Below are 11,320 nucleotides of genomic sequence, written 5' to 3'. Positions count from 1 at the left end.
CTTAACATGAAGACTTTTCTTATACTGTCTGTCACTGGAACGATATGTTTGCTAAAATAACATGACAAAATGCTGCCATTTGGACGGCATTGAAAATCTTCACATTTAAACAGCATAAGGGAACAATTCTCAGTAGGGACACAGACCAACTATGGGGAATAGATAAAAACAAAATATACCAATTGAGCTACGGTGCCTACAGCACCATGTTACATACAGACACTACAGTTTAATAATAAACATCTGTTGGGATGTGCAGTCTTAGAGGGAGAGTAAACTGAAGGGGAAGGAGGGGAAAAAAGTTCTTCATTAAAATGGAATTACAGCATTAGCTGCCATCCTTTCACTGCCACACCTCACATGACGGCATGCCCACACATGCATACGCACGATCCTCTGATCCCCTCTGGTGTAAATGTCAACCTAAGCCTTTGCTCTGAATAGGGACTTGCCTCTCTGCGCTGCTGCCAGTGTTGAATTCTGAAGTGCGTACACAGGCTCAGGCACAGTTTATAAATCTGCCTCAACATGTGCTTTCTTAGCCATGCTTAAATATTGACTTGGCCTGACCTTCAAAGAGAAGGCTTCTTCTTTAGGACCTCTATGAGCTGGTGGCTTGGAGGCATCATTAAGTGACAGCCACAGTGAAATAAAATAGTTGCTCACATACAAATTTCTGAGGCCTTAAAAAAAAAAATATATATATATATATATATATATATATATATATATATAATCATAATCAGTAAAGTGGAATATTTTAGGCACATGTTTCTAATTTCAATTATTTGCTTTTTAATTTCATAGTAAATAGAATCACAAATATGTGGGAAAAAATGTGAAAAAGTTCAAATGGTACACCTGTTAATCTTTTATTTATCAGGACTGGATTAGTTTAAGAAAATCTCACAGTTTTTAAGCTAATTTGTCTTTTACGGGCTGTTGATTTTTCACTTCTACAGCCATAGACTGCAGAAGTGGAGTAGGTTATACTTCCCTGTGTTGGCTGACGGGGGAGATGATCCTTGCTGAGTTTTGATGGAGTCAGACATTAGTGGCAGTAGTAAAACAAGCGGGATAATGGTGAGAAATAATGAGACAGCGAGGCAGCAGGCCCCGTCTAAGAGTGAGGTGGCAAACAGCCTCCAGGGATGGGATGTAAATAACCAACTTTGTCTTACTATGTGTTTCAAGGTGAACTTTCATTCCTTATTGCTTCAAGCAGCAGGCTCTTCACTAGTTACATATGGGTCAAGATTTGGCTTTAGGTTTATGATTAGAACAAGATTATAGCTATATTTGAGACGGTTAGAGCAGCTGCACAATGCCTTACAAACTATATGTACCAGTGAGTTGAGTCTGTAAAATGCCATATAATTTTATTTTTTTATTTTTTTATCCAAAACTGTTAAATCTACCTATGTACATTAGTTTATTCCTTACACGAGGGATTAGAAATAAAACTTTCCCAAGAAACTTTGTGAGCTGGCTGAACTTGAACATTACCTAAAAGTAAAGGTTAAAGAGACTAAGAAATAATAGTAAGTCAATGTAATGTCCTCTGAAGACATGAAAGCACATTTCTCGTGAGGTGGAAGTTTCAGGGGAGCATCGATTACTGCAGCAAAGCTCGAGCATTACTCTCTGAGCTCTCACCTTTTACCACTTTAGCCTTATCATTCGAGAAACACGAAGGCTTGGCCTTTTCTTCTTTGTCGTCCGAGTTGGGTCTTAGCTGCGACAACACAGACTTCTCGCTGCCTAAGCCTGCGCCGCTTTGTCTTTTATCAGCGTAGGAAGCTCAGAAGACAGATCTCGGGAGACATTCAGTTCCAGAGGGAGAGACAACAACACAATGCTACAGAATGTTGAGTCAATATGCAAAAAAAAAACAAAAAAAAACCTCCTTGTCCACCTCTCATTATCTGACAGTACAGGGGTTAGTTTATATCTGTATATGTGATTATGTACGTGTTGAGGAAAAGGTATAAAACGTGTGTGGAGGAAGGAGGTGAGGCCGAAACAAACAACTGCACCTTCTTTGCACAGCTTGAAAAGACAGAATGAGAAATAAAGTGGACACATGTACATTTTCTAATGGTGAGTCTCCATGACCGAGACGCTGACAGGTGGATTTAGCTCACAGACGCAGCAGGACAGCTGTGCACTCAGTTTCACTTCATTTCTTTCAACTGAAGACAATCACACAATGTATTAAACACACAGTGACTCATCACTAGAGGACATCCGGTCTAATGCCGATGAGGAGTTTTTGTTTAGTTATGCAAGGATTGAGTGTGCTGATAACCGAATGGTTATGATGAATAATTTAAATTTGACTATATTTTATTCCAGTCGTGTGTTTATATATTGCTGGTAGTGTTGGAGTTGACCTGCTAATGAATTTCATATTGATTATCCAACACTCCAGCAAATAAAGAAAAAAGAAAAAAAGTTTTGTTGCATTAATTACTATCTGGAGACAAACAGAAATGCTGAAATCAGATGAAAACAAACACAAATCATGGTGGTCTGCATGCATGGTTTCTTTTTGCCTTGCAAAAATACTTATCCCCCTTCAACTTCTTATTTTGTCTCAGAAAATACATTTTATAAAGTATGGAATAATTGTGATGAGGAAAGAAGAGGATATTTATATACATTTTTTAAATTCTGCTCAGAAGCTAACTATTCTGTGAAGGTCTCTGTGTTTTAACATTGGTGCATATTCAGGATCATAAAACCCAAGAAAACACTTGAAATGTCAGGAATGACGTTGTGCAGCTGCAGACAAGAACTAATGTAAGTATAACCTACTCCAAGTTGAACTTAATTATTTTAATTCCCCCTCTGTTTTATAATTTTGCAGAATAAGTACGTATTATAAGAACCAATGCTCTTTAATCATTCACAAAAGCAGCAGAAAGAAAACTGATTAAAGCATCCTTGAATTATTGCCCAGACAATGGAGAAAGTCTCCCCAGCACTCCAGGAATGTGTATCTACTTTCACTTAATTTCATCATCCATCTACAACGTGGGTCCATTTAAGAATCAAATATTTTCTTATTACTTGTGGGAAGTCTCTCTCGCTCTCTCTCTCAAACACACACACACACGCACACACACAGAGCAACTTGCTGTGTGTCCTCTTGCTTTCAAGGTTAAACTGGAGTCCCTGTGACGCTCACAACGCATTTGCATCAAACCACAAGCCAACAGCTGCCAATTAACACACAGCCTCTCCGTTAATACACACATGTCACTGTCACTTAGAGAGTCGGAAGATATCTCTCTCGTAGCAGGCGAAATACTGCAGCATGCAAACACTCATGAAAACATGATTTAGGTGCAGGGTAAACATAACGGACTGGCTAATTGTTTTCAACGGGAGCAGTGAGCTGGGGAAGCGAGAGCGGTGCAGGCATGCACCAAACAGGATTTTTAACATTTGCTTTGTCATGCAGTTACAGTAAAAAACTGACTCAGTGAGCTCTGACACACAGCTCATAACAATCCTCACTGCACTACAGGTAGCTGCAGATAAGAAGTGGTCAAACTTTAATGTATGGCTACGTATGTATTCAAGCTATTCTAAAATTTGTAACAATGCAATTGTTATAACACTCTTTTTCCTGTGCTCTTGAAGTCATCCACATTAAAAAGCTTCCATTTTTTTCTGAGAATAATCTGTGCACTGTCAGGCACACAATTCAGAAGCTTTGGATGAGAATACCGCAGGGTGGAACCGCGGGAAAATAAAGATAACTCTGCTCCATTACTCACGTGCCACACAAAAACATGCACAGCATAATCCCAACATAACCTTCAGACAACAGTGAATAACCAGTAGACATGTTAATGACAATTTATTAATGAAGGCAGCCACTAGATGGCATCATCCTTCCTTTCATTTCCAATTTTCATTCTCATTTCTCAGCCGAATCTGATAAAGAAAACCGCACGCACTCTAAATACTAAACTAAAAACAGACCACCAACATTAATTTGCTTCACTTAAAAAAATAAGGGAAAAAAAAACATTAGTTATGAAGTCTTTTTTTTTCCTTTTTTCTTTAAAGTCCTGCATAGCTTTTAACAGACATGTAATTTCTGTCTAGTCTAAAACCAGCAGACACAAACCCCAAAAATTCTTTCAGCTGCATTTGCATTTGCAGTTAAAGATGAACATGAAAAACTATTGATCCATGTGGGGACGATGTTTCTTCCACTTTCTATTTATGGACTACTTTGATGTTTATGGTTTTAATCTTCCTAAATGTTTAAAAGTCTTAGGGGTATGAATACTTTTATAAGGTTTAGAAAATGCAACACATTCACCCTGAGGTTTTCACTGCTACATTTTTCCTCAAGCCTCACATTATCTTGCAGAAAGCGACTGTGACGGGTTTCAGAGAGACTACAGTTTATCTACTGACCAATCAATCAGTGGCACTCAGCTTGTGGGGAGGTCTTCTGTATTCGACAAGACTCGAGTCAGACAGTCAATACAATGACCTTCATCCAAACAAAAGATTAGCCGAATCTGATAGGCACACTAGGCATTCTGGCAGACCCAAAGAAAAACAAGTGGACCCAAAGAAGAAATCAAAGCTACTAACAGCTTTTTTTTTTCTGTCTGTAAATGAAAGTGAGGCTTACCAATCTTCACCAGACATGTCAATGTAATGTAAAAATATTTAGCATTTTAGAATTTAAAAAATTATAATTCTTATTACTTGTGGTAAAACTGTGTCCATCTTGGATAATTATTCAGTAGGTTATTTCACCAAATATCATTCATGGCAAAATCCAGAACAAGAGATGAAGGTGATTTGGGTAGGAAAACATTAGAATCGTGCATTATAAACTTTATTCATGCCAACTTATTAAATATGAGCAGAAAAAAGTAAGTAAGTAAGTTGTTACAATTAAAAACTTGAAGATGAATAAAAATATAATTGAAAAGTTAATTTAGTTCAGCAACTCCATTCAAAACGTGAAACTCATAAATGCAGCATAATTTTAGACGGTGAATTTGGATGGATAAAGCCCACAGCTAATGAAAACCTGAAAAATTACAGTTCTCGAAGTCTGGAGGAAGAAAGGAAATTGAGAGACACCAGACCCACCGATACAGACGAGTTGAAGGTCATTATTAAGAGTCTCCTGGACTTCCTTAATATCTCAGCAGAGGCACAGGACGAACACCTTGATGCCGACGTACATCGTTGCACTAATAAAGAACTGCTAAATCCATCTACATATTAGGTGCATATACTCAGTAAGCCAACCTTTCTTTATCAAAAAATTACAAAATTACATTTTCTAATAAACAATTTTTGAGATCTTTCATTACCTGCAAGCTATAACAACCAGATTTAGCTGAATTTCTAATCATTTGTGTAATAAATGTTCCACTTTTTGAGTTGAATTATTCAAATAAATTCACTTTCCAATGATAATCCAATCCGCTGCACCTGGATACCATAACAAACATCCATAAACAACTGCAGAATGCAGTTTAAGTAAAGTCATAAAACAAACAACTTTGAATTGTGCAAGCAAACCTGTAGTTTGGCACTGTGCCATAAAGAACAGACAACAAATAAAATTAGGATTCTTCAGCAAACGTGTTGAGGTGAACTGAGATTGAAGATCAAAGTCACTGATTATTTCTTCCTCTTGCCTTTCTTGGATGAAGGAGGGGGTGGAGGCGGCGCCTCAACCTCCTCCTGAGCTGGTTTCTCTTCGTGCTCCTTTACCCACATTATCAGACGGTTGCAAAATTCTTTGTAATCCTCGGATAATTTCTCACTGGTCTCCTACACGCAAAACGGAAGCAGAGAGAAACACATGATGTCAAACCTGTGTAGCTAACTTAGCTCATTATTGGGTTCTTTTTGTTCGTTTGTTTTTTTTTCAAACAATTACAGACGACGCTTTCATTCGTTTCACTGACCAGCACTTTCTCATACGTCTCGATGTGACGCTTCTTCAGGTCATATTGTTCCATCATATGCTGCCTGTAGCGCTCCATCATGGTTTCACGGGCCACCCGGTAGCTGTGGATCTTTTCGTAGAGCCTCTCCTCCCTTTCCTCCTCTCCCTGTGTGTCCAATAGTTCTGGAAAATGTTTCCGGCGTCTGCATCCAAGCACAAAGCCTTGTTGAGCACATTTGCAAGCACGTGTGCGTGCGTCACAATTTACAGCCATGTTAACGTTTCAACATCTTTCGGAGAGGTCTCCTTCCAGAATGGACATTCATGAGTAAGTAGCACATTTTGGATCAAATTTATTCATCAGCAGTGCACGGCAAAACCTTTTCTAGTATAGCATTGTCCAAGTCCAGAGGTTTCATGTCAGAGATCGATCTGTCCAAGAAAGCTCAAATTGTACAATTGTTTTCTCTACATCATGTGTCAAACTCCAGGCCCGGGGACCAAATCCGACACGCCTGGAGTTTTTGTGTGGCTCTGTAGACGCAATCGAGGCTGTGCACTTTATGTCCATGTGGTATGGACATCAACTCACCATTTCTTATTTTGACATATGAAAAATTATTTTATATGAAATCCTGGAATCGTGAAGCGTTAAAATATGTGTTGCTTTTGCGTCGTATAGTGCATGCTATTCGGATCAAGATTGTGGAACTTTCAGTGTTTAAAAAGACTCTGAAGTTATTATTATTATTTTTTTTGCATAATTAAAGATCAACTGACCAGCTGAGAATAACAATTCTATGAGTCTATGAGAAATTTAGTGGAACTGCCGTCAAGTGGAGCTGCTCCAGGCATTCACCATGCAAAGGTCAGTGCATTTTCATTAGTGCAGGCACAGTGTCTGAACAGTGGGTCATTGTTGAATAGTGGATATTTAAGTGTCATTTGGGTAATTTCCATTGCATCAGCATGTTATGGATATGTCTCGTAAAGCGTCTCAAGGTTCATGTGTCACATTTTTAAAGTCATTGAACAAAACAAAAGCCAGTTTTAGCTGGACTGAAATGGTTATCGAAATGTATACTGTGTTTTTAATTTTGTGCAGAGCAACAAAAAGTACAAACATTAACAATACTTCCAGTTGCGCTAAGCTCCATGTAATTTAGAGTTCTACTTCAGACATGTACAGCTGAATTACCCAGCGTTAGAACTAAGCAGCAAAGCAAAGCAAGAGGGGCAGGAAGTCTATTGGTAGGCAGACATGTGGATGAGTTACATTAGCATATTTATAGATCCTTATTTACAGAATGTGGAAAAGGTGTGGAATCATATATCCATCTGCGAATAAGAAGTGACAAGGAGCATTAATATGAAAGGGACAGATTGAAGATTTGAAAGGGGAAAAAAATAAGTGCAAATTAGCCAATCATACAGACAGCTGTGGTTGACGGCTTTTCTGTCACAATAATGTGTTCAGGGAGGAAAAAAGTGCAGGTAAGATCTCAGGAGCAACACTGTGAATTTCAAAGATTTACTAAGGACAACGCTTACAGATAGATGCAGGCAGGGCAGCAGAAAAGAAATAGAAGGGACATTAAATACACAGGAAGTGTGTTTAGTGACGTGGAACCCAGTTATCAGGGAGATGCTGAACAGCTGAGGAAGATGCTGAGCAGGGAACTGAGGGAAGGTGGCGCTAAAACACAGAATCAAAACACAATGCGGTAAAAACCAACACACACACCAACAAACTATGACATCTATGATTTAATGGCTGACTTACAGTTGTGAAAAATTAGGGATTATTTAGAACAATACTCACGAATAGCTGGTTACATAAAACTAAACAACCGTGTCTTTTTAAATACAGAAATGTACAGCAAAAGCTATCCGTGGACGGCTTTTAGCAATACATGGGCTGCACTTTGATTGAATTTACTTTGAATTGTTCAAATTACTAAAATAACGTTTTAATGGCTTCAGTTACATCTTGGTATCATCACATCAAATTTATTGAGCACTCTATAAATGTTTTTCCCCATGCAAATGGCTAATTTTTAACTGAGGGGAGGAGAAAGTCAGCAAAGGTCAACACACAGTTAATGAGCAACAGCCTTGTATCTTTGTTACTGTGTGAGAAATTGTGCAAGTCTGAATAAGTATAACTCAACGTCCTGTTGCACAAATATGTGAGAGACTATTGCACCGCTGGTTTCAACCGGTGCCTCTGACAGACCAATGCTTTGGATCATTATCTTTTCTAAAATTGCTGGATAAGGTGTCTGCAGTCAGACATGCCTGGACATAGTAACACACACATGCAAGTGTCACAAGAGGATAAGAAAGGTGACATAAAAAGACCACATCTCTTCGGAGCAACAGACTCGTTGGGGCTCGGAAATAGCTCTCTAATTAACAGACCCAAATATCTCATTTGTCCTGTAGAGGGATGGACAATGGGAGAGGAGGAGAGAGGGAATAAAAGAAGGCATGTGGGAGATCCAGTGGGAACTCAGGTGAAGACTTTAAAAATACCGACTATGACTAACGGCAATATTCATCTAATTTAAGGTGTTATTTAAAGGTTGAGACTAACCACACAGTCGGAAATATGGAAAGGCAGCAAAGCTAGGACCAAGCTGTGTGAATAGCCACCACTCTTTAGTTGATTCATAAACAATTATTCAAAACTTGCCCTCTGGACAGGATGCACTGCCCTTTCAAGATGTGGAAAAGTCAAGGGACATCTTTCTTCACTGCACTAATAAGAGCTAAGTTCACTTAAGGGGAAATTACTCCAAAAGTTTTTCTGGTAGCTTTTTAAATCCACTCTGTGGTTACAAAAATGCATGTTTCTACAATGCATTATGTAACCTGAAACATCAGTGTTCAAGCACAAAATATCCCCTCCGTGAAATTAAGTAGCAAAAAAGAGCGAAAGCAGACCTGAACAAATGCCCGAACTTTGTGTACAGGTCTGGCAAGGCTGGGGTGGTCACTTCACCGCCGGATGGACTGGGCTGGGTAACATGATCAGGGCTGAGTGGATCTGCCAAGGATGAAATTATTGTATTTAAAAGGATAAAAGACACAAAAAAAAGCTAAATGCATGATTTTAAGTCTTTGTAGAATAATACCAGGGGCCTGGGTTTCAGGTGGAATATGATGACCAAGTTCCAGTAGCTTAATTTGTTTGAGGAACAGGCGGCGGGACTTAGAAGCCTACGACAACAGAACATCATCGCGCATGTATGAGCAAATAATGCATCAAAATGTATTTTCATTTGTGGTAGGGATTAAACTGGATTTGAAAACTCTCTCTTTCTCACGGGGTTATCTGAGCTACCTTTTCAAAACGCCCTGGCTCAGTCATTTCCCAGGCTTTTTTCATGGATTTAATCTGGTCAACTCTCTCCGTATCTCTCTTTACTTCAATACACTCCGGGTTGGTGTGGTCAGCGGCGACACGCAGTGTGTAATTTGGCTTAGTCAGGTCCAGGTTCTGTGCAGAGGCACACACACACAAACAAGATAATGAAAGATCATGCTCACCTCAACAAGCACAAGCTGAAGGTCGTTGTTCTGCTACTTGTGATGCTTTTTAAATTAGAAATTCATTGTAGTTATGATATATTACTAATAATTAAGTTGGACAGTAACAGTTGCCAGACGACCTTCTTCTACCTCACAGATTTAAAATTAATAAATATGATCTGGCCTGCATTGTGACTGTTAGTTGGCTTAATGTCTTCTGTCACTGTACTTTTGTGATACATTACCGATCCTTGCTTGGAAACACCTATGGAGACGTTAGACTTTCCTCTGTGCCTCTCAACTTCACCCTTTCGGCCCATTTTTGGTGTTTCAGTCTTGGTACCGTTGTGGCCTGGTGTGCCGACTCTAGACGAAGACTTGGCGTCCCCAGGCTTGAACACTGAATGTTAAAGATAGTAGGAAAGAATTTTTTTATTTATTTTTAATTTGCCTGATGTCATTTGAACATTATCTTAAGTACAAACAGTTCAAGAAAATGCTTCGGGGCTTCAGAAAATAGAAATATTTTACAACATGCTGGACTGGTTGGCAAACCCTTTTAATTCAGTGCTAAACTGTTATTTTTACATTTTGCAAATTTTACTTGATCTTTTTCAATGAGATATTCCGAGATGAAAAGAAGCAGCAGCATTTAAAAAGAATTCATGTCCATTTCCAAATAAAAATCGTTTTTCAGCCTTGTTTAAACAAGTAAAGGAGATTGACTAAGTGTGGCAAGAGGTGCATGTGTTGTGCAGTCACATGTATGCTAGATGGCACTGTTGCACTTCAAAAGCTAAAACTAACAGACTTCTAAGTGTCAATGCAGTGAATCCTACTATTGTAACATCATTGAGCGAACTTCTTGCCATTCTCTCTGAAGCACTTTGATAGATTCTCCTACGGATGTAGAAACTTGCTGTTCCTATTGTATCTAAAAAATATATATGTGCATTGTTGCAAAATAAATATATTTTCAGGGTAAAAAAAAATCCATAATCCTCACAACAAATAAGTGTTGGTGGATAACTGCTTTAATGGAGAAATAAAGAATATATAGTTCACCCATAATATTATGCATGTGCCAAAACACATGCAGTGCAGTGTTTTAATTGCATCATGTTAGACAACTTGTAAATTAGGCTTAAAAGCTTTGCATGGCATGGCACTGCATGCGTATTTGCGTAGCGTGATGGGAGCATGATCAAGGGCACAGTCCCACCACTGAGACAGAGTTAAACTGGGTGAAATTAATCCAGTCTTCTGCTTGGATATTTCCCTGGGCACCAGGGGGCAAGAGCCAACTTCATTTGACATCCCATTGACCCATTTCTACAAAATTATCTGAAGAACACAGGAGGTTTGTGAGGACTGACCCCTCCATGGACATTCGAACAAAAGCAGTGACAACATGCTTAACATTCTTGATAGGATGGATAACAATAGTGATATTGTGTCCAATCATTTAGCAATTTAAATCAAAGAACAAAGAAATTGTGATGATGCATTATAAGTTGGGTTGATATTATTTTTGGGGTATGAATTTCTTATAGATAAAAAATATTTTATGATACGTTATAAGGGATATAGTATTGCGATATGCTATCATATTTTGAGACAATAACCTGAGTTGATAACAATCTTTATACAAATAAAATATATACATTTTAATGTTGTCCGTAAGCATAATTTTACCTTGCATGTCTCGCTAGAAACAAATTTATTTGATCTAATTTAACAACCATTCATTGTCTAAATGGGTGAAATCAGATGTCTGCACAGACTTTAGGAAACTACTATTTTTTCCATCCTACATTTTATCTGACGTTTATTCAGACAAAACTT

The 11,320-nt window shown here is 38.4% G+C and overlaps 1 protein-coding gene across 1 annotated transcript in view; it reads right to left on the bottom strand.

Moving 5' to 3' along the window:
* Positions 1–4,854: 4,854 nt before the first annotated feature.
* The window catches only part of adgb (androglobin), a 33,921-nt gene continuing 27,455 nt past the window's right edge, over positions 4,855–11,320 (bottom strand). Inside the window, exons 34-39 of the mRNA XM_008397740.3 lie at positions 9,721–9,875; positions 9,288–9,443; positions 9,079–9,163; positions 8,888–8,990; positions 5,961–6,144; positions 4,855–5,823 (exon numbers count right to left, since the gene is read on the bottom strand). Of these exons, the coding sequence (XP_008395962.1) occupies positions 5,671–5,823; positions 5,961–6,144; positions 8,888–8,990; positions 9,079–9,163; positions 9,288–9,443; positions 9,721–9,875 (836 nt within the window). The 3' untranslated portion in view covers positions 4,855–5,670. The remainder of the gene's footprint in view (positions 5,824–5,960; positions 6,145–8,887; positions 8,991–9,078; positions 9,164–9,287; positions 9,444–9,720; positions 9,876–11,320) is intronic.

The sequence above is a fragment of the Poecilia reticulata genome, chromosome 21 (genome assembly GCF_904066995.2).
Source record: "Poecilia reticulata chromosome 21, P_reticulata-male-v2, whole genome shotgun sequence".
NCBI classification, from domain to species: Eukaryota; Metazoa; Chordata; class Actinopteri; order Cyprinodontiformes; family Poeciliidae; genus Poecilia; species Poecilia reticulata.
The sequence above is the reverse complement of the archived record's forward strand: the minus strand, read 5'-3'. Positions and strand labels throughout refer to the sequence as shown.